Source organism: Branchiostoma lanceolatum, chromosome 4, assembly GCF_035083965.1.
Source record: "Branchiostoma lanceolatum isolate klBraLanc5 chromosome 4, klBraLanc5.hap2, whole genome shotgun sequence".
In the NCBI taxonomy this organism is placed as follows: Eukaryota; Metazoa; Chordata; class Leptocardii; order Amphioxiformes; family Branchiostomatidae; genus Branchiostoma; species Branchiostoma lanceolatum.
In genome coordinates this window covers 24,322,316-24,345,256 of record NC_089725.1, presented here as the reverse complement: position 1 = coordinate 24,345,256, position 22,941 = coordinate 24,322,316, and the positions used below count along the sequence as shown (strand labels likewise).

The following is a 22,941-nucleotide window of genomic DNA, read 5'->3' as shown; positions in this document are numbered from 1 at the left end:
TGTCAGATCTTTATTTATATGACATGACCAGAATGTCTGATCAGAATACTACTAGTAAATTGAACCGTCCGTAATATTTCGCCAGGAGGCGCTTTTTCACAGGTGGGCGGTTCTGCTGGGTCACGGCTGTAACCTTTGACACAGTTGCACAATGGCGGCTCACGGAAAATTTGTCTTCCGGGTTTGTACCGGAATTTTGGGCAGAAATGCGTCGCTTTTAAAGCCGCACACAGCTAGTGCTTCATTACAGATAATAGCGATAGGGAGGAGACAGTTTTGTAGCAGGTTAGTTCTCGCCAACTCCTTTTAAGGGCTTGAAAATGCGCTTGTTATACAATGTTAATTATTACATAACGTTAACAGACCTGATCTATTCAGGTGTTAAACCCCTCCCTTCCCTTGGATGTCCATGGTAGTGTAATATGTGCTGTTATATGTGATATAGTTAAGACATCTTCCTCAGACGGCTCGTAGGAGAAGCTGAAATTTTCTACTGTTTCAATACATTTGGTGTTTCGGACCATGGTGTTCACTCTGACAAGTGACAGCTATTGAATTGCTGACACATTGGGTTTTCCTTGACCAGTAATACAGGGCAGACGGCCGAGTTTGATGTGGTGATAGTTGGAGGAGGGATTGTTGGCTTGGCTGCTGCTCGGGAGCTCCTTCTCAGACACCCACAACTCAAGCTAGCTGTCCTGGAGAAAGAGAAGGAGCTAGGTGGGTGTTGCAGCTATTAACTGGTTTAATTAAATATAGATAATTGTAATCATGGTGACAGAAACAAAATATTCAATGATCAGCACTTCAAATGTAATGTGACATGAAGTGTATTTAGTCATTTATAAATGTTGGTAATGCGTAAAATGAAGTTATGGTCATGGACTGACAATTGCTTTATTGTTAGCATTGTGTGATGTCAAAATCTGGTATCAGTATATGTGGAAGATGCTGCTTGTACTTTTCAAGACATTGAAGGTGTAAAAAAAGGTGTAACGTTAAGACATCCACATAAATCTTCTGTCCATAGCATCCCATCAGAGCGGGCACAACAGCGGAGTGATCCACAGCGGCATCTACTACACACCTGGCTCTCTGAAGGCACGGCTGTGTGTGGAGGGGCTGGAGCTGGCCTACAAGTACTGTGATGACAACAACATTCCATACAAGAAGTGTGGAAAGGTGGGTTATCTTGAGCATACTACAATGTGCATGTAGTCAGAGGCCATAACTATAGACTCAATCGTCTTTGTTCTTGTTTCTGTGAACCTAATATACCATGTGTAACCAAGGAGGTTAAAATCAGAGATTTTAACCTCCTTGGTGTAACATAGAGTACCCACACCAACTCTGTGACAATGCATGCTGTGAGCCGGAGGACCTAGCAATGGAGGATTGGGAGACATGGAGGGAAAAGCATCCGAGCAACCAGCTTACCCAGATGATGATGAATATGCACTGTACATTTACAGGATAAGTAGCCTGGTATCCAAACCCATTATAGCTCTCGAGTCTCCTCTCTGCAAAGGAGACTCAGGAACTATTATAGGTTTGGATACCAAGCTACAGGATAAGACAATGGCCATTGCTCAGTGTCCTTGTTATCAAACAAACATACAGCTGTTCATACTCACAAAGATGTGACATCCTTTACTGCTTCAAGAGAGCTGACCAGTTTCCTCCCCTCCCAGCTGATAGTAGCGGTAGACCAGGAGGAGGTACCGAGGCTAGAGAAGCTGTATGAACGAGGACAGCAGAACGGCGTGAAGGGACTCCGCCTCGTCGGGGCTGAGGAGATCAGGGAGATGGAGCCGCACTGTCGGGTGGGTTCGGGTTTGTGCAAAAATGTTGTTGTATCCCATGAGCTGCTGTGAAATTGTGAATAAAGGTTTCATTTATTCATTCATTTGTTCCTTTATATGTTGAGGAAAGTTAAACATCCAGGTAGTAACTATTTTGGGCTCATTTGTTCCTTTGTTCATCTGTTTGTTCACTGATTAATTAATTCATTAATTCATTAATCCATCCTTTCATCCATCCTACAAACTCTTTCAGGCTGACTTGCATCCTTTTAAACTTTCCCCTACTAAGGTTTATGCTGTACATCCATGTACACTCACTCACTGTACCAAACTTGTGAATTGCTTATAGCAAAAGCTGTCAGGAAGAATAATTCCATACCAGCCTGTTATCCAAACCTATTACAGCTGCCGGGTCTCTTCATGCAGTCACTCAAATAAGACCTAAGAGGACGAAAAAACCCGGCAGCTATAATACTGTTTGAATACCAGGCTAATGCCATACTACATGCCTTAACCTAGCTTTCCATGTTTAAGATAACCAGGTAATCAAGCTGTAACAGTTGTTTGTGACTTTTTATTCTAGGGAGTAAAAGCTCTGGACTCCCCCAACACTGGAATAGTGGACTGGGGTGAGGTGGCAAAATCCTATGGCAGCAACTTCCAGCAAAATGGGGGACAGGTTTTCACTGAGTTTGAGGTTACAGATTTCAAAACAACCAAGGAGAGCCAAGGAGACAGTGCAGAAGGTGGGTGGACTTAAACAATGTGAGCTATATAAAACATGTGTTAACAGGATTCAGAAGACTGAGTTCTTGTAGAAGACAATAAAGTTTCACAAAGTAAGACAGAACAAACGGATGTTGCTTTTCAATACGACTTGTCAGAATTTTTGCAAATTATTTTCTGTCTGTCATGTTTGCAAACAGGTCTGAAGTATCCTGTGACAATAGTCGGGCAAAACAAGGTAAGTTTTTCTTCTTATAGCAGCTTCAATCAATAACTTTAAACGATATTGGTACCTATATCCATTACATGTACTGCTTGGAATGCAACAGTACATTTATTATTGTAACAGTAGGTTCATGTAGTAGTAGTAGTAGTAGTAGTGATGTGCAATGTCCTCTTCTCATGGAATTGATCAATGATGTAAAAGTGTCAACCTGAATAATACAATGTTGCAACCAACAGTGCTTACGGAACTGAAGTGTCAAGATGATGAAGGGAGATGGAAAGATCTTGACATGGTTTAGGAGGGGGACTAATTATATTGTTGTTAATGCTCTAAAATGAATATGTCATTATCCTCTCTCAGCAAACAGTCCAGGCGCGGTACGTGTTGTCCTGCGGGGGCCTTTACTCAGACAGACTGGCGGAGAAGTCAGGGTGCAGCAGTGTGCCAAAGATTGTGGGGTTCCGGGGGGACTACCTGCTGCTGAAGCCGGAGAAGTGCCACCTGGTCAAGGGCAACATCTACCCTGTAAGTGTGCCGTAGGAGAGGAATGATTACAAGGTTCAAACACGTTCAATGAGTAACTAAAAAATGCTCCAGTTAAGAAAACATAGTGGGATTAATGTATTGCCTCCTGGCCATGGGTTGTCTCCAATCAGACAACAGGTCAGCTTGTTTTACTGTACATCTTGATAAAGGTCGCCTAGAGTATGCTTCCCCACTTTTCTTTTTTATTTTTTGGTTGATATGCTTGATTTCTTTGATTAATTACTAAATTCATTAATCATCAACCCAGTAACAAAATCACATGATATTGAATCTCTTTTTTCCAACTTTCTTGAATACATGTACTCTACTTTCTGTTTGAAGTCTGTCTTTTTTTTCTTTCTTTTGTTTGATCATCGTCAATCACTGCACCAATCCCAAGGTTCCCAACCCTGCATTCCCCTTCCTGGGGGTCCACTTCACACCAAGGATGGATGGTAGCATGTGGCTCGGGCCAAACGCTGTCCTTGCTTTCAAGAGGGAAGGCTACAAGCTACTGGATTTCAACCTTAAGGACACTGTAGATGCTCTAGGCTTCAAGTAAGTATTGATGATAAGTTTTCTGGTTGGCCAGACTGAGCTTGCTTACTTCTTTCTTGGTCCTTGTCTAACTGAAACGCACAAGGCAAGTAGTACAGTCCCCTGGCTCCCGCGAATTGAACACAGCTCACAAACCCAACGCGCTTACCACAAGGCTAAAAGGTCCGGTCAGGTTAGGCGGGTCAAAAGTGGTGCTTGAACCGCACTGTTACATAACATTAGATTTTATCTTTTTTGAGCATACTGGTCAGCACACAGACAAGACAGTATACTTCCTATATGATGGCTGTTTGAGCCACACTGACAACTGTGCCTGTTTCCCTGGTGTAGTATAACCATATAGAAACTTCTTGGACTCCATGAAACAAGTAACAAACTTGGTCTGGTCTAACTGAGTACATTTCTGGGTGTAAGGATGTGGAACTGTATAAGTGCTGCCTTTCCAGGTGCCTAACCCCCGGTTCCCATGGCTCGGTGTACACTTCACCCCCCGTGTGGACGACAGCGTGTTGCTCGGTCCAAACGCTGTGTTAGTCTTCAAGAGGGAGGGTTACAAGATGCTGGATTTTGATCTGACTGACACGTTAGATGCTGTAGCATTCAAGTATGTTGCGTGAAAATATCTAAGAGCATGCGCTCCAAAATGCACAGCGTGTTTCCTGCCTGCCTGCCTGTGTGATGTAGATTTCATAAATCATAGTACTGTTAGACCAGAATTTTCCCTTTTTTTTCAGCTGGCTGTTTTTATACATTGCTTATCCCTTTCTTTTGCTGGGGATATTGTACATCATATATTTCTGTCATGAATGATTTTGTCCGCTACGCTCTGGCCAAAATGCCAGCTTTTTTAGCACTGCACGACTTGCATTACTACATAGCCTTACAATACAGACTCCATAGTATCTCGTAGAACATAATTTTTCCTTGACTTCTCCCCACATCATATATTTCTGTCATGGATAATTTTTAGATCATCCTTGCTGCCTGCTGTAATTCATACTGTTGCGTTTCAGGGGGCTGCGTAAACTGGTGTACAAACACTGGCAGTTCGGTGTGGGGGAGCTGTATAGAGGCTTCAACATGGCCGCCCAGGTCAAACAGCTGCAGAGATATGTGCCTGAACTCAGGGTACAGGACGTCACCAGGTCAGCCTTTCTCACCATTTTGTGACAGCTGTATGTGTAAAGAATAGAATTTCATGATATCTAAAACTTGCAAACCAACAATTCCCAGTAAAAAGTAGCAAATGTATGTGCATCTCTGCAGGTCTAATTCTATGCTACTCACCAATTTAAGCTACTTCACTCAGCACATCAGCATTACTTTCAGACAGAAGGTTGTAACCCATTCTTTAGATGTTTAAAACCCAGTTTTTGCAAACCTGACTTGCTGACCAAACTCACGGTACTGCATGTATTCCCCAGGGGCCCGTCAGGTGTGCGTGCCCAGGCCCTGGACGAGGAGGGGCAGCTAGTGGATGACTTTGTGTTCGACGGCGGAGTCGGAGAGCTGGGCAGTCGGATGTTACATGTCAGGAACGCCCCGTCTCCTGCCGCCACCTCGTCTCTCGCCATCGCCAAAATGATCGCGGATGAGGTCCAGAACAAGTTTGAACTTTAATGCAGTGATAACTGTCAACCTTAATTGACAAATAGATGGTAAATGAAAGGTGACAACAGCTTTTACTCATCTCATCATGGACAGTGGGGAGGTGGTGGTATGAAGATACTGCTTGTAGAATTTTGTGGAAAAATCCTTTTGCTGCTACTTTTGGATTGGCTGTCAGCCAATATTCACCCATTGATCTCCAACAATCTACCTGATACATTTAGACATTCATAGTTACAAATTCAAGGAAAATGTGCATTTCTATAGAGTAGATATTTTACAATAGGATTTGTGACTTGTCTATATCAATTGTGTCATGACTTGAATTAATGTACTAGATGTTACATGACTAACCTCAGGGGAATTCCATGTGGTAACAAAAAACAGTAGTTGTGTTGACAAGTACTTAACTGATCAGAAGTAATTACAATAATTGATGTCAAGTAGCATGTGTTACACAATCTCTCACTGCAAGTGGCTAATTGGCCCCCTCGTTGTCAGGGGAGGGCTGTATGTTAGGAGCATGATTTAGTCAGGCTAGATGTCAAGGAGGTGCATAGAACTAAGAGCTACCTCAAAGAAAGGTACAAACAGAAATGTCCTCAAAAACTGTGCCCTGGAGTGTGGTGCACATGTTCAAATGTTCTAAAATTTTTAGCAATCTTTGAATGTCTTCCAGTCAAGAACCACCAAATAGTGTAGAATCTACAACCAAAAGATGGCGACAGCAGGCCCTGTGTAACCCACCCGCTCCTTCAATGTGCTTGGGACATGTGTGCTTATGATAATGTGTATGTAGGATTTTTTAGTCTTTGATACCTTTTGCAATGGTGATTTGGTGCAATATAGTTAGCTGCTATGTTATCAATCTGGTGTACAGGAGGACCGTATAAATGTATATGGAGATTACCGGCTACACCACATAGTGGGGATACACTATAAGAGTAATTTGCACTTTTCTACACCATTATGATTTCGAATCTGTCTTGACAGCACTCATTGTAAGTCTGTGAAATACTTTTGCAGCAAATATTGAAGCAATTTTGAAATATCGTTCTCACAAGGTGTTTTGACAATTTGACAAAGTACCAGCTTTTTAGTGCTTTGCTATAAAGTGCAGTGCAAGTTTTGATCAGGGAAGCCATGTTCCATTGTGACATCAGGATCTGCTTAGGGGGCAGTTCTCCATAGATGAGTGGAGGGATTTTTATGCAATATCTGACAATAATTTGATACATGGGGTGTGGTGTATTCAACAAGATGTAAACATTTCTATTTTGATTATGTTGATAATAAACACTCAGCAGTATCATCATCTCCTTAATGCATGCATGATTCTTCTCCAAATATTCATTGTAAGAGAGAAAGGTGAATATTGTAGACACACATACATATATAATGTACAACAGGGCACACTGGTCTTGAAAAGATCAACTTACAGGAAGAAAAGCCAATGCTTCAGATGACGGGAAGGAAAGTTTTTCTACAACAATAATGTAAGTTTAAATCACTGACATAATGTATGTGTGAAAGGGTAGGGCATTACGTATGGTAATAAATCCGGTTTCTGTTTCTAGTCTTGACATGAATGTGGTATCAAAAATCAAACAAGTTCTTTCCATTGTTACTATACATCGATGTATCCTACTATTTCTGAATAAATGTGTCAAAACTCATTATGCTGTGATGAGAAGCAGCCGTGCTGTTTTTGTTCAAAGTATGAATAATGTAGCTCGGGAGTGAAAACTGCGTGTTCGATCCGGACAGCGTTACCACAGATCATCCCTGTACACACGAAATTCAGTCATGCAACTTGGTTTGTGCCTTATGTCTCTTTGCTGTCATCACAGGCTTTTATAAGAGTACCAGTTGAAGGCAACTTGACGGTATGACCTATGATATTGACTTGTTTAGTCTGAGTGCGCTTATCATAATAAGCCGTTGTGCTGATGAATTTCAATAATGAGCTTTTCGCCAAAAGTCTTCCTTTGAGGAATAGCGACATCTGAAGGTTGCACGAATTTCGTCAGCAAGTACGACGAAGTCGCGGGACAAGGTGTTTGACTCGGCCAAAGGACACCTACAGCTTCCGCGCGTGCACCACAATTTGAGGCATCTCCCATATAACCCGCCCCTGTTCATCTTTCTGGTACAGCCCACGAGCCATACTGATGGCGTCCTCCAGAAAGTCGTCCTGTTTTTCCTCAGGGATGTACTGTAAATGCCCCAGCAGTGGGCGAGAAAACGCCTTTTCTTTTTCCAAGGAATCGAACTTGAAAGTGAGGGTATGGACTTCACACGTCACCACCTCGAACCCGCACTCCTCCAGCATGTGTGACATGCCAGCAACGTCTCCTTTGGGCCACTCGTATAACTTCAGAGTGTAGTCCGTTAGATATTCCCGCCACTTGGGATGGGTTTTGATGTCACGCGCTACCTTGATAGCTGGGACCCCTGCAAACAGGTTGAAGAGAAGTTCGCCACCTGTGGGAAAACGGACACATGTCAAACTTTAGTAACTAATTTAAACCAATTGTTAGCAAACGTTTAGAAACTGATACTATATGGTCTATTTCGTTGATTATCCATGTTAACGTTCATCCATCTAGGTTCTCTGCTACACCTCTATCTCTCTTCCCCCTGTGCCAGGGCGGCCCAGCGCACAAACACTTCACCGGGACCGGCTTCTGCGTTAGGGACCCCCATTTCAGCACCAAGGACATCGCCCGCGGACGCACTGCCACTTTACACCGGTCACAGCGCGCTTTCCGAAGGCTGTGAGAGCGACTATTTTTATCAGTTTCTGCCTCGACGAATATCATTTCTTTAAAAAGAATAACTGGCTGTGTTCTGCTATAAAATCTATCCAAATAGCATCCTACGTGCCCGTTATATTGCTCACCTTTCTCCAAACACAGATGAACATTCGCCAGAAACCTTTCCTTGTGCGGTATCCAGTGCACCGTGTGGAAGCTGACGGCCTTGGTAAACTTCCCCCGCCAGTCTTCCCTGATGCCAGACTCCTCCTGGATGTCCAGCACGTGGAAAGAGGCTTTCTCTGACGTGTTGTTGGAGGTAGCAAAGTTGACCATGTCCTTGGAAATGTCCAGTCCCACCACTGTTGCGACCTCCTTCTGATCTGCGATGTGCCTAATACAAGATAGAACAACTCTTTTGGTTGTGTCCTTGGCTCTTTTCATCTTTGTATTATGCAATGAATGTAAACTGATAACGGCAAATCCGACATGCCTGTTAGTCGGACATAGTACTAGTGTAGAAAATTTAGAATACAACATCCTACTAAGGCATGCCTTGTACATTGCTTTGTATATGCACACATTAAATCTTAGTCCAGTGCTGTTGATGCAACGTTGCAACAAGAAGTTCCGAAACTATGTTAGACATAAGCTTGATATGGGATCTACCCGGGCTCTCTTTGGGAAGAACGTTGGTCCGACGAACAGCATTATGGTTGTCTGTGGAAAAAAGGCGTTCTATGCGGCTCCTTCAAAGGAACAACATTTAACCAGCTCTGTACAACGCCCAGGAAAACCTTCTAACATTACTATGGCTTCAGCAGAGGCCTATATTTTGTCTTCCATAAGGACAAAGGGTAGACAGCGTTACTGTAGATAACATCATAAACATCCCGCCCGAAGTGATACAAGGTCATGAAAATTCATGAAATCGCAATGTGAAGCGACCGCGACCTACCAAGGCGACACATGGGGAAGGCTGAGTACATAATATCGTTATAAAAACTTAATGATCTTAAGTTTGTACAATCTTCTCCGTAAAAGCTTTTCCCTCTGGGGACATTTAACGATGTTAAGATTCCTAATTGTGTTCGGTAAGCTGTTTACCGCGCAGTCAGGCGGAAAAGAATTAGACCAACCGTGATTTCTCCATCGCACCATACATGGTCCGATTGTAATGTATTTAGCTGTTATGATTATTGTACCTGGCATTTCTGGGTGACAAAAGATTTATTACTGAAACTTTCCTCCAAGTACCACGTAGGTGTACTATAACGAACGCAGCGTGCGTTTGGCGATATGTTGTATTGTTTGCCGGGAACCCAAAATGTAGTTGATCGTTATTGGATCTGCAGTTGCAAGTTATTTCCCACTTATTATATCACAGCACGATGGAATGAATGATTTCCCTCATGACTGCGGATGATAAAGCACAGTCTACCATTAAGATGATCAGCATCGCACAGAGAACGGGACGCCGTAAATCACAACGGAAATCGCATGAAGAGGAACCAGCCCAATGAGGGGTCTCTCTCCTGCGGACTGAATGGATGGAGACAAAGCAGTGACGGGGCTGTGGGGGCGACCATTTCCCCTCTGCGCGGCATCCATCATACTCAGGAGCAGGCTGACATCGTGACACTGTGCGCTTCCCCTGTGACTGTTGCTGCATCATAATTGAATATTTCATACCTGGTTTTGAAAGACTGAAAATATTGAAGTGACGCTGTTGTAGCGAGAATGGAATCTACTTGAAATTACATCCACTGATCATGGTGATAATTTAGAAAGACAAACATTAATCTCTATTGCCAATAAAGGTTGTGTATATGATACCCATCCATCTATATTTGAGGCAACACGAACAGCTTATTGTGACGCTTTGTTCGTGATGCGTTGCTGATGACCACAAATCTGTAACATTACCAGTAGGCCTGACAAAAATATACCAGGGGCGAAAACAGATAGATGCGTCTTGTTTCGTGGAATAGTCCAAGAGCTTACAGTGGGCAATTTATCCTGTCTTTCATTGCTTCCTGGCCAAAAATACCCATCACCGGGGTTGGTAGGCAAAGGCTAGCCTGAATGAGCTTCTGAAGGTGGAGGCCGGTATTCCATATGGTTGTGTCCAGTCTCCTGTATCAACTCCTACATAAGTTTTCCCAAGCCAGTTTCACGAGTACCGGGTAGACAAAAACAAAACAAAAAGATATTCACCTCAACCCCTGTTCCCTACCTCCCCCCCCCCCCCCCCCCCCTGTTTCCGGACTGATAAATCGTACCTTGCCATCTCCCCCGTTCCACAACCCACGTCCAGCACGGCGTCCCCGTCCCGCCAGGCCAGGTGCTGGCCGAGGAGCAGGAGCGCGTCGCGGAGCTGCATGGAGCGGGCTTTCGTGTAACCGCCTGACGAATCCGGGTCCATGCCGACGATTCTCCCCCAATAACCGTTGTATTTTGCCTTGAATTGAAATGATCATGAGATGTTCCGTCTGCCACCGTCTCCTCTCTCACCTTGCCCGAGTGCCGTTGATCTACGGCAAGAACGTGCTCCGCGGTGTCTTTACGTTGGCGGGGACGGATCGAATTTTGCACTATTACGTTTCGCGTCTAGATAATGGGCTTGAGCTCGACTACGCTTGATGTGCCACCCGTCAATGGTGCCGTGGTTGGATACTAATATATAATTCAGGTAGATGATATGTCACTGCGCAGTCTCGAGGGCTCTGGCAATGGCCCCTGGCGCTTCGTTCCAGGTTGTTGACCCATTTTTCCTGGATTATGAGTCAAAGGCGGGGCCGCTGGAAACATAGCCCGTCTCACAGACAAAACCATTATGGCATACCTTTTACGAATAAACCTTACATTTTTCACAGAACCATGTCTTTGAACGATGGTTGCATTTAATTTGGCACGAGGTTCAGAATCCCTTTGGAAGCCATTAAGCGCTGATCACCGGCGTATTTCAGACAGATTTATCATACTTATGGAATGATTGCAATTCCTGATCCTAAACCCTTCCCAAGGGACTGTTCCCAGAGCTCCGAATCACACACGGCATCGCGGGATAACACGGTTTACGCCCCTGACTACCTGCAGGCCGCTCCCTGGTTATACTACCAGTGGGCGATAAAAACACACCTGGGGTGTTCTCCCACCTTAGTCAGGGTACATATACTGACACATTGCGCATGTGGGCGTGGGTGCGGGTGAGACATCGCCGTGAGAATAAAGCTTGATTAGAAGAGAATATATTATGTATTAACGTTACATACCAAATAGACAAACCGAATTTGATCCTGAAGGATGCTGGCACATTTTGGTTTTACCCCCATGGTCGAAGTTTTAATCATCACATAGGTAGATGGCGTCGACCAATCAGAAGCCTCCATTACCCACAATAAGTGGTCTGTTATCACGCCATAACACACCACTTATGACGTCATGTCAGAACACAACCGTTCCATTTTGTAGAGGGGGCATCTTTTTGATGAATCTTTTTCTTAACCTTCTTTAAAAAATCTTTATAACCGTTGCATTTTGTAGAGGGGGTATCTACTTGATGAATCTTTTTCTTAACCTTGTTTAAAAAACTCTTTATTGTCTTAGAATTCCTAAAAATTTCCTTAGAATACATGAAAAAGGGAAAACAAATTCAAAATTCCCAAAAATGTTCCGCGTGTTCCATTTGCTGTTGGCCAAAGAAACCACGTTCTATCTAAGGTTCCGCGCGTTCCATTTCCTGCTGGCCAAAGAACCTGTGTTCTATTCAGGTTACCTGAGGTCATGTTGCAGGGAGATTCTTCAATGATAACAATCCGACTGACCTGAAACCGACCCTCCTATCCTGTGTGGTTGAAATAAATAAATCAGGCAACAGTTGTACATATTCTTCATCATCTTCTGTTAAAAAAGGACAAATGTGAATTCTGAAATGCATTCTTAATAGAATATGAGATCTATGCGTCAAACAGAAATTGTCTACTCTTATATGCGTCAGTTTGGATAAGCTATATGATAATAACGTTAATGACCCGCCTCTTCCTCGGTGTATATGGTGTCATAACGCCTGGTCATGTGCTATAACCACCTCATAAAACCACCTCGTTCGCTTCGCTCACTCGGTGGTTTTATTCGGTGGTTATAGCACATGGCCAGGCGTTATGACACTATATACACCTCGGGGCGGGTCATTAACCCTTAATTAATGACCGATTTATGTGCGTTCAATTGTTGTTCAATGTGATTCATCTGTTCTGTTCTATTCTGTTCTGTTCTGTTCTGTTCTGATCTGCTAGCCTGAGTGCCATCCTTGCTAGTTCCAAGGTTCTAACAAGGATGACACTCAGGCTACTGTTCTGCCTGTATAACCGCCCTTTGGCAGAACACTCCAAGATGATTCATCACATGAGAACGTTTCGTCTCATGACATTCACACATGAAGTGTTTCCCACCCCAGTCTTCTTCCTTTGTGATTGCTGTCAAAATGCGAAAATAGTGACGTATGGTAGAGATAAGGTAGTCGGGCTCTCAGTTGTTCTCAAAGACCAGTCCATCAGACCGTTGCAAATCTTCCCGTGTCACATCTTCAAAGTTTTCCGAGGACTGCTGCCAGAATAAAGTTCGCAGCAGGTTAGGAATGATACGGTCTTCCTTTTCAACATCTGCTTGGAGATTGCGATTTGCGCAGTTCAGCGATTATAGACCATTATACCCTCTTTGACCCCAGGCGTCGGGTCTGGTCCTCGTGACTGCCTCGTGACTGTTTGCTGAACAAGAACAAATATTTCAAAGAGGACATAGTCCCAAAGTGGCCAATCATCTGGCGTCTGTGCAGGCACACCCACCGAGTAACCAATTATGTATCAGCATACTAATGAAGGCTAGACATCCAAGTTATCGATTGTTGACAGATGTGATAACACGTGTACTTTGGCCTCAAACGTAGCGGTCAGCCCACTTGCCTACCGACGACTCAGCAAAAAGAAGGGGGCAACTTCAAGATAAGGTGTTATTCATAAAGGTGATTAAATGTTTGCAGAAGGGCAGTGGTGAGGTTATCAACCGTTATCTTGATAATGCAAAACATTCTTTCAATCAAAACGGTGGAGAAATTAAAGGGGCATACGTTTTTAAAGGAGCACGAAGTTGTTCTAGTTATCTCTCCATTTGTACCAACCTACAGTAAGCCATCTTTTTACGTGTGGACAAAAAGCCCTTTCTGACTTTGAGCTCCTTACCCCAGGTGATTTTGCTCCTGAGGGTACTGTAAAGGTCACATCAAAATACATACACTATTTATTGTCTTCAGTTCTCTTGCTGTCATGATCACTGTAAATGAGCCAGTTTGATCGGATATGTTTCGAGTAATTATCCTCAGGGGCTCCATGCGTATTGATGATAAATTGCTCATCAACTCGCTGTGTAATGAACCAAACATGTTTACAGTAGTTACCCATACATTATTGAAACTATCGGTTTGGCGTACACATGTACAGTTTGGTTCAAATCGCCTGTAGCCCTGCTCAGATGAAAGGTCAGTTCTAATAGCTCCATGGATATTTCGTCGTCAAGTAAAAGAAGCGAGAAGACCTCGTTCCGTTGCCTTGTTTGGCCACTAAGATAAAATTCCCCGATCTTTATGATGGCATTGTCAGGGTTTCTAATTATAGTCGTCGGACAGCCAATCCACTGGTCTGCGTGTCTGTACACTGAGTAACTAGTGTGTAAATATTTTTCAACTATAATGTGATAACGTACAATCGCGCCATATTCACACGCTCAGTCCCCGACCTGTCTTTCTGATCAAGCCCATCAAAGGAACAGGAAACATGAAGGTAAGCTACGATTTAAAGATATAGGGGTGTCCTTATTTTTCTCAATATTTCGGTATTCGCGTAGGAAAAGAAGTGTGGTTAACACTATATCAAACTGATATTTCAAACGTTGTCGCCGATAGGAAAACTCTCAGTCCTTCAGTAACATGGATAGATTATCGATCAGAGATCAGAGGCTCATGTTCCCATAATCGGCATTGCTTGACCGTTAATTAAGGTGTAGGTACGTTGAAAATACACCTCTACTAGACCCATTACTGCCCTATATGCCGGGCTATGGTAATAGCCTTATATCTGTTGCATGTAACTTTTCGTGTCCCTCATTTGGTTAGCTTATGTGAAACTTTTGCCCTGCACCCTTTCCAATGACTAATTGCATTAGGACACTCCCGGACCTTTACATCTGCAGCATTTCCATCTTAGAAAGACCACAACGCCCTCCAACCATACAGACAGAGTTTTTTTGATACGTTGTTTTGTTGAGGAGGGTGGTTCATCTATTTGCAAAGCATCCGTCAACGTTATTTAACAATTTGACCAGACCCAACTGTTATTGCATCGTATTTTATTGTATTAAGTTATAGTTTTCCTTCAAGCTTGCAAGTTTACCGAGGGCTTCGAATTCGTTTGAAAAATAAGACGTTTCTGAGATTTAAGATATGATTCCCACATGTCCAGATGCACCTACATTCATGATCGGTTCACACGGGAACAAGGTTTGTTATTTTGGACGTTCAATAAAATTGGGTTGGACTTTTACCTTACTAACACCACCGCTTTCTACGCGCATGGCTTGAGTTACGTAATCGAAGACTTTTTCTTGACCAGAATTATTCCAACAGACTTCCCTGGTGCTACTGTAACTTCTCTAAGCCTTTCTCTAAGATCGTCAACTCTTATATCAAATTTTCTTACCATTCATCCAGCTGTTCTCTACCCTCTAATGTGTAAACTCTACGTACAACAGTTTCACTATACTTTGTACACTACTTTGCCCTGCCCAATATTGCCCTGTGAACAAGATCAGGGGGCCTACTCTTTGATAGGAATGATGACAGAAATCTTGTATTTACAAATCCTCACTTTACATATCTCATAATGTGCGGGTATAGGACAAAGTTCGTCGTATGATAACTGACAAAGTTTCACTAAGCTAGTTTAATTAAAATAGTCTCAAAAACAGACAAAATTTAAAATTTCATATACAAAGAACATACGGACAATATACAGAAGTGAGTCTTGTTAGTCCTCAACCACTTTTACTGCCGTTTACAGTTTGTCCTCCTTAAATGTGTAACAATATCAATATGGACTATGTGTTTATCTGCTATTCCAGTCCGTCGCCGTGGTTCTTGCCGTTCTCCTGGCATATCAATGCCTGGCTGTCCTCCCCCCTCCCCGTCACCAGGGGCGGCCGGGTCTGGGTGGCAGCTGGTCTATGAGCCAGACCTTCAAGCCGAGCAATGTGAACGACAGGGACAAGTGCAAGTTCTGCGTGGATTTCGCTCATAGTGCCATCCAAACAATCGGAGAAGCCATTGTCGGTGAGTAGACCATTACCATGATGACTAACAGGTAACCGTTTACAATTTGCGCTACGTGATGGGCAGGAGTAACCATTACCGTGACTCCTGGGGTGATGGTGATGATGCTAATGCTTATGCTGCTGCTGAAGATGATGGTGTGTTACGCCATGCATGTGGCGGTTTATAGGGCGTGCAACACACACACACACACACACACACAAAACCGTTTACTGTGTGATGGTCAGGAGACAATTACGCTGACTCCTGGGATGGTGATGACACGATGAGCTGTCAACTGCAGTGTTGTTATCATTGATGTTTTTGCATAATTTCAGAAGGTATTTTAAATACGTTTATAATACATATAATTATAGGTAATTATGGCCAGATATTGCGTTTTTGCTATTTTCTATGTAAATCAAACTAATTCCTTCTTCTTCTTTCACAGAGGGTGGTTTAACGAAAGGCTGCCAAGAGCTATGTTCTATTGTGGCCAACAAAACCGGCAGCGAGGCAGTGGGCCTGGCCTGTGACGGGCTGTGTGTCCTCGTGGGCTTTGACGAGTTCGTCCACGCTTTCGAAAAGTAAAAGACTTTTATCCTGCTCAGCTTATCAGCAAGAGCGTTTGAAATATCTAAATCTTAAGAATATCTATCTATTTATCTATTATGCTTTTCTCTGGACAGGTGTTCCTTGTCAAGGTCACATTTTCAAGGTCACCATAAAACACTAATACATCAAATAACCAATAGATATTGATACAAATGAAGAAACAATTGATTTATAGAAATCACCTTAGTAAATCAACTTAGACAACAGAAAAGAAATAATTACTTAACTGATAATCAAGCCAAGTTCATGGTCAATCTATTATGAACGTTAGAAATTCATTCAACTTATGATGTTGTCGCAATCTTATATAATGTGTGTATAGGTATAGGGTATAGGTAGTGAAGAACGAAACAGTCCACGATACCAATAAGTTATTGTGTACGGTACAACTTGCAGGGCTGACGTGGACCCGATCTACTACTGCGAGTTGCTGAATCAGTGCCCGATAGTCGACAACGGCGATGCGACAATCACCAATCTAACCGTCACTCCGAAGTCTGGACCACAAGGTACTAGTGATCAAACCGTTCAAATTTCCCAGCCTTTAACGTACCCCATCAAAAACTACCGGCTTATTGTCATAATTTTTCATTGCTATGCCACTCATTAGATTAATTTCATCCCCGTAGTGAATCATTTGCCTTGGATATTCTGAAAGTCAGGCGAGCTCATTAGCTCATTATGTCCTTGCTTGTGATTGTCGGGTTATATCCATGCACTCTTCTTGTTCTGCACGTCAGGAGACTTTTTCGTCGACGTTGAGTATGAGACGAAGAACGGCACGGGGACGGGCGAGCTGCTGATATACGTCGATGCTCCGGACGGTTATCCGTTAGGTAAGATGGTACATCCACCTCCTTGGTAAGATCTGGGGATGAGGCAGCACTGAAGGTTGCAAAGTTTGGGAACCTCGTAAATTTCTATTTTCAAAGGGAGAAAGAGAATTATCTATCACTAAGATATTATTTAATATATCTATCATTAAGTTATCTATTCAGAGTTTCGGTATAAAACCGGGTTCTCCCGGTTTTTTCCTTCAGGGTCACTGACGAAAGATAGCGGATGCTGTCTGAAACGTCTGACTGTTTTTATCCAGTTGTTTTAGTAACTATTTTTGGCGTTTCTCTATTATCTGGATGGATAACCTTCATCAACGGAGCAAGAGAATATTGTAGGCTGGAGGATTACATTACGATCACTTAGTTATATGAGTCCGTGCCTGTTGAACACCACAGGTGCATCCTTCCTGAAGGAGCCTCTGGACCCAGGGCAGTACGGGGTAAACTTCACACTGCACGCAGTACCGGACCCAGGCTGCGTGGGCGCATGTGAAAGTTTTCAGGCTGGCGTCTACAACGTCACTATGCGTGAGTTATGTTCCAAAATTTGAACTAAGCAAATAGACAAAAGGTACTTCGAACAAGAGATATCTACTACCCAAAAATCACGACCATATGTCCAGAACATGAGACTCACAAAAACCGAACGTTCCGCTGCAGCACTGTGCCAAGCTGCTAGGGGGGGCAAAATCTCGAGGTATCATAAAGATCTACCTACATAAGAAATATCAAGTCAATGCATCTAGCCCTTCTCGAGTTATACTGTTCATCCAATTACAAACATACATACATGCATACATACATACATACACAAATACATACATACACACATAATAAACGCTACCAAAAGCATAACCTTGTTTGAATATCAAAGGTAAAAACGTTTAGGATAGCATGATGGCATGTCAAGAAGACGTACGTCGTGCCGTTACGTGCCTTATTCTAAAGAGAAACGTTTCTCTTGGTAACAGATGTCTGCAATGGTCAGTGCATGAGCCACTGGCCCCACAGCAAGATCTACGACAAGAAGAAGACCAACTTCACCATCACTGGACCACCCCCACCAGACATGAAGCCACGGCTGTAAGGGATAAAAGACGAACAACGCCAATTCCCTGTCTTCATTCTTGCCCACACCTAACCAGCCCTGGCCACAATACGATTTTCAATGTTTAAAGAATAAACCTGGCTGCTTCTTTTCAATGTTAAAAATTAACCTGAATGCTTATTTTCGATGTTAAGAAAATAAATGTGACTTGTAGCTAACTGCGTTTGACCAAGCATCAAAGAGCATCGTCATTTGACCTGCTCATTGGAAAGACCACCCCGAAATGGACTACAACGGATTTGAGTTCGTCATATTAATATAACATGTTTGCTTTGGTTCGTCTATCCTGTACTTTTGATTTGCTTTTCCTGTTCAGCTGTAGTTGTAATTGTGTATTTGTTAATAGACTGTTGAAAGTCAGTTTATCAAAACTGAACAACCCGCCCTTCTGTCTTTGATGATGAATAAATAAATAGATATCATGATAAAATGAATACGCTTCCTCCTGCTTGTCTTTTTACATGACAACTATGATAACATTCCCACGCGTAGCTTGCATTCACAGTTAATAAAATAGTCAATTGTGTTCTCTACAGGGGATAAAGGACCACCATTTGCCACCAAATAAACTTCCTGCAGAGCCTTCACCTTTATTGTCAATTATCTATTGTGTCATTAAGTAAAGCAACAAACAGATACCATCACGTCGCGGTTCTATATTGTTTGCCGCTAACAAATTGTTTTTTGACCCTTGTCATGTCAGGGTTTCCGATTAGGCCATGTTGATTCGAATATATGGATGACATCCTCTGGGGTCCCGAAAACTGAAAAAGCGAGTGTGCAAATAAAAACGTTTTGCAAAAAGAGTTGCCTTCATTATGAAATCTACCATTGTCTACGTGTTAAGGATTTAGAAAGGTTGAAGAAATGACTAAACACACAGTAAGGTATACCAAACAATTGATTCTTCATTTTTGTTCTTTTACATCTTCTTCCTTGACTCTGGCATTCTACGATATTAGTATCCATTTTTCTATACATTGTTTTGCAATCTACTGCATATTTTGTTCATTTTGTAGCTGCTTTGTACGATTTACAGTATGTATGTTCGAAAACGTATTTTTTGTGTGTGGAAACGGACGAAAATTGATGCGCGCGCAGATGTCATCCATATAATCGAATCAGCAAGGCCTTAATCAGGATCAGTGACTGATTAGGGTAAGGCCGTGAGACAGCCAATCCGCGGGTCTCGATTTAGGGGCACTGAGTATGGGCAAATATCTGTCAACAATAACGTGATAAAAAGCGCACCTTGTAACACACGTAGCCCCCAGCCCACTCTTTTTTTTGACGACGCCATCGTACGAACAGCACAACATGAAGGTAAGCTGCGCTTGTACAGTATGTGTTTCGAGTGCTCATCCAAGTAATCCAGTTGAAAGCCAGTACCTCAGCAATACCTCAGCTTAGTTATTCCTGCGGGACGTATAGACTATTTACTTCATGGGAAAATCTCAGTTCCTCTGTTTCTGGCGAGATAAATTAGTGGGTGCATGTAATTTGCATATGTTACATTTCGTGAGCATGTAAATGTGTACGCAGCAAATAGTAATATGTTGTATTATTTCTTTTCATATGATTTATAGAATTGCGTTTCAAAAGGAAGAGTTAATCTATGAACTATGATTTGTAAATTTCCATACCAAAGTCGTGTGATTATGAGGTCAGCATGAGCCATGTCACGGGGCGAAGGTCTGCTGTGTTGTTCGAGTTGGACTTTTACCTTTTTAAGGGCATGTGGCCTGGCGTCATGCATGTCATATGATCTGCAAATCGATCAGCGCCAATCTCCAAGCAGATGTTGGGATGAAAATCGTTAATGTTAACATCCTCTGTCCACACCATTCTGACACGGTTATGCACCCCATGGTGCATTACATGATAACGATAAGACAGCAAGCGACAAAGTTTAAGGTTAACTGTGTTAACTGTTAATAGTTTGTTATGAGGCAAAGTTAGCAGGCTATCCAGCTACTTGTGTTGAAGTAGTGCAAAACGGTTACAGTGGCTATTATAAATGTTTGTTTTTTTCGCAACTCTAGTCCGTCGCCGTGGTTCTTGCCGTTCTCCTGGCATCCCAGTGCCTGGCTGCCCGCCCCCCTCCCCGCCGGACGGTTAGGGCTGGCAGCTTATCTTTTAGCCAGTCCTTCAAGCCCAGCAAAGTGGACTTGGACCTCTGCAAGTTCTGCATAGACTTTAGTCAGCAGGCAATTCAGCAACTACTGAACATCATCCTTCGTGAGTACCTCGAAATACTACTCTCAATAACTTGATACGGCAATGCGTTTAGTTTTAAAACTACACGTACAGTATATTCAAATGTACTACCACGGCGATATTGTGTTCTACCTCTTGTTTTCTAACAGGATAGGGATGAAAAACTGCAAACTCTACAAAAGATGGGATGTATGTATCTAAATCACAATTCCGCAAATAAATGGTTCGATATGCGAAGAGTCTCAAGTCTAAATGCAATTTGCGAATATATAATGATACCATGTATTAGAACGCAGATACATAACTTGATATACAAACACGCCTAAATTATGCTAATGACAAGTCACTGGGAGCCGCCAAACCGCACGATGATATTCATACTCTGACGACTTATAAGTGATATGCTGTGGCGATTCGATACCATGGATAGAGAGTAATCAAAGTTTTATTGCCTACAGAGGTCGGCGTGGTGGGAACCTGTGCGGACCTGTGCCAGGCTCTGGCAGACAAGACCGGCAGCCAGGCACTGGGCGTGGCCTGCAACCTGCTGTGTGACATCGAGGGCGTGAAGGAATTCGTCAATCTGATTGAAAAGTAAAACATTAAGATTGCTAACCTGATGCGACACTTTTTTTTCATTAAATGCGTCCATAATCAATCTCCATTTATGTATTCTTAAAGAAAATGACATATTACCATACTTACTACCATACAATGTTTGGCTTATATATACGCTTGGCAGCGAAGAACAAAAAAGCCTAAAAGTTTACCCTGTTATGTACAATTGCAGGGCTGACTTGGACCCGATCTACTACTGCGAGCTGCTCAAGCAGTGCACAATTAAGGACGACGGCGATGCCAAAATCACCTCTCTCGGCGTCAACCCCATGTCTGGACCACAAGGTAAATAAATTGTCCTAAATTGTATGCCTTTGGCGTCTCCGTCACTGACTACGTAGACCTTGTCTATCATCATGTTTCTTTACCGCGCAGCCCATTTTATTTAGATAGAATGTTGCATTTCTTGCATGCCGGTTTATTGTTGTTCAAACTTCAAAGACCGTTAGACTGCAGCTCTGCTAGTTAGCTAAGTCCTTGTGAGAACAGCAGAATTTCCTATTTCCTTTGAATGCAACTTTTGACAGAGTTTTTGCCAATTGCCAAAGAAAGATGTAGATTAATGCTATAGCTTATGAATTAAAAGATATGAGCGTAATACGACGTAGGTGATAACTCATCATTTTGGATGTATCGTCACGATCTCCGTTTTTTGTAATTCTCTGATCACACTCAGTGTATCATGTAGATCACGTCCTGTTCTGCACCATTAGGAACTTTCATCATCGACGTTGAGTACGAGTCCAAGAACGGCACGGGGACGGGTGAACTGGTGGTAGATATCGACACCGTGGACGGCATCCCACTGGGTAAGAGCAATTAACGTTAGATGAAACAACGTCACTTACTGCGATAGTTGTGTGATACGTTATCTTACGTTGGTATTTTAACAAAGAATTGAATGGAAAGAACTGTTTTGATCCATGAAATATCAATTTTGGGGCTGTTGAGACCGAGAAAACCATCTCACTACCGACCGACTCATCCTTTTACCTTTGATGTTGCTCATTCTTTAATTTGTATGCATGTTTATCTAACTCTTCAGGCCAGGGCTTCATCACAGAGGCACAAGAAGCAGGGAAGTACGGACAAAAGATCTCCCTGAAGGCAGAGCCGAACCCAGACTGTGATCCCACACAGGGTCCGTGTGAGAGCTTTCAGCCGGGGAACTACGGGGTGAGAGTCGGTGAGTTTCTAACTTCATCATTGGGCAATGATTATAAATGGTCTAGCTTTATCATTGGACAGTGATTATACTATTGCACCAAGGAATGTAGTTCATTGTAGGAAAGTGTAACAAATAAAGGAAGAGTTGACATTGATGAAAATGGTGAATCTTTTCTTTGGATCAAGATTATTCTATATTTTTAGTATGTCCAAGTTTGGATGCTGTCACGTTCCGCAGAAGTTGTACTGACTGTACAATTATAACATTTCTTGTCTAACGGGAAATCTATCTTTTTGACAGCCATCTGCAATGGTGAGTGTGGCAGTAAGCATCCCCACAGCAAGATCTATGACCAGGGGATGACCAACTTCACTATCACCGGCTAGAGAAGTAGCCGCAGCTGCAGCAGACTGATGGATCAACCCACGCAGACACGCGCGTCCTTGTTCTAGCTCTAGCTTTCTAGCTTCTCACCCTTACATAAAGGGATACTGTTCCGCCATTTGGGCCGTTGTATATTGAAGTCAATATTGTCATGATTTTTGTTACTTAACGATGCTACAAGCTACCGTCGATATTGTATGCGAACAGTGCCTTAACGGGGCATTCCCAATGTGTGCTTTAAGTAATTTTTTTGTCCTTTCCTTTTCACAGCTTTGCAATGTATTCTTCTTTGCGTAATAAAGTTATGATGAATATCAATTTCAACTTCTTTTCGTTCGTCTCTTTGTTTACACGTTAAGTTGTAATACATGTAGTAATTGTGTAGACATTTAACACTGGTAATGTTAAATGAGTTATGCAGATGTGTGCCG

The 22,941-nt window shown here is 42.7% G+C and overlaps 4 protein-coding genes across 8 annotated transcripts; 3 read left to right on the top strand and 1 right to left on the bottom strand.

Annotated features, from left to right (window-relative positions):
• Positions 1-99: 99 nt before the first annotated feature.
• Positions 100-6,769, top strand: LOC136433567 (L-2-hydroxyglutarate dehydrogenase, mitochondrial-like). 4 transcript variants are annotated; one of them, XR_010755641.1, is made up of 10 exons: positions 100-285; positions 587-720; positions 1,031-1,182; positions 1,692-1,823; positions 2,386-2,548; positions 2,729-2,766; positions 3,115-3,279; positions 3,680-3,837; positions 4,284-4,441; positions 4,851-4,964. XR_010755641.1 is itself a non-coding variant. In XM_066425883.1 (10 exons), the coding sequence occupies exons 1-10, from the start codon at positions 152-154 to the stop codon at positions 5,455-5,457; spliced, it is 1,404 nt and encodes a 467-aa protein (XP_066281980.1). In that variant the 5' UTR covers positions 101-151; the 3' UTR covers positions 5,458-6,769. The 4 variants fall into 4 exon arrangements, 3 of the variants coding, with proteins under 3 accessions (XP_066281980.1, XP_066281979.1, XP_066281978.1); XM_066425883.1 differs by lacking the exon at positions 3,680-3,837 and adding an exon at positions 5,262-6,769 and having other exon boundaries at positions 101-285; positions 4,851-4,982; XM_066425882.1 differs by lacking the exon at positions 4,284-4,441 and adding an exon at positions 5,262-6,769 and having other exon boundaries at positions 105-285; positions 1,692-1,827; positions 2,390-2,548; positions 4,851-4,982.
• On the bottom strand, positions 6,693-19,549 carry LOC136433570 (juvenile hormone acid O-methyltransferase-like). Of its 2 annotated transcripts, none has more exons than XM_066425887.1 (3): positions 19,375-19,549; positions 8,348-8,595; positions 6,693-7,929 (listed from the first exon to the last, which is right to left on the bottom strand). In XM_066425887.1, exons 1-3 carry the CDS (start codon positions 19,440-19,442, stop codon positions 7,526-7,528), a joined length of 720 nt encoding a protein of 239 aa, XP_066281984.1. In that variant the 5' UTR covers positions 19,443-19,549; the 3' UTR covers positions 6,693-7,525. The 2 variants fall into 2 exon arrangements, with proteins under 2 accessions (XP_066281984.1, XP_066281983.1); XM_066425886.1 differs by lacking the exon at positions 19,375-19,549 and adding an exon at positions 10,484-11,025.
• On the top strand, positions 13,934-18,227 carry LOC136433558 (countin-3-like). Its single transcript, XM_066425869.1, has 7 exons — positions 13,934-14,038; positions 15,375-15,582; positions 16,013-16,148; positions 16,573-16,685; positions 16,917-17,012; positions 17,412-17,543; positions 17,987-18,227. Exons 1-7 carry the CDS (start codon positions 14,033-14,035, stop codon positions 18,100-18,102), a joined length of 807 nt encoding a protein of 268 aa, XP_066281966.1. The 5' UTR covers positions 13,934-14,032; the 3' UTR covers positions 18,103-18,227.
• Positions 19,333-22,834, top strand: LOC136433571 (countin-3-like). The gene is made up of 7 exons (XM_066425888.1): positions 19,333-19,446; positions 20,166-20,361; positions 20,799-20,934; positions 21,131-21,243; positions 21,672-21,767; positions 22,004-22,144; positions 22,427-22,834. Exons 1-7 carry the CDS (start codon positions 19,441-19,443, stop codon positions 22,510-22,512), a joined length of 774 nt encoding a protein of 257 aa, XP_066281985.1. The 5' UTR covers positions 19,333-19,440; the 3' UTR covers positions 22,513-22,834.
• Positions 22,835-22,941: the final 107 nt, after the last annotated feature.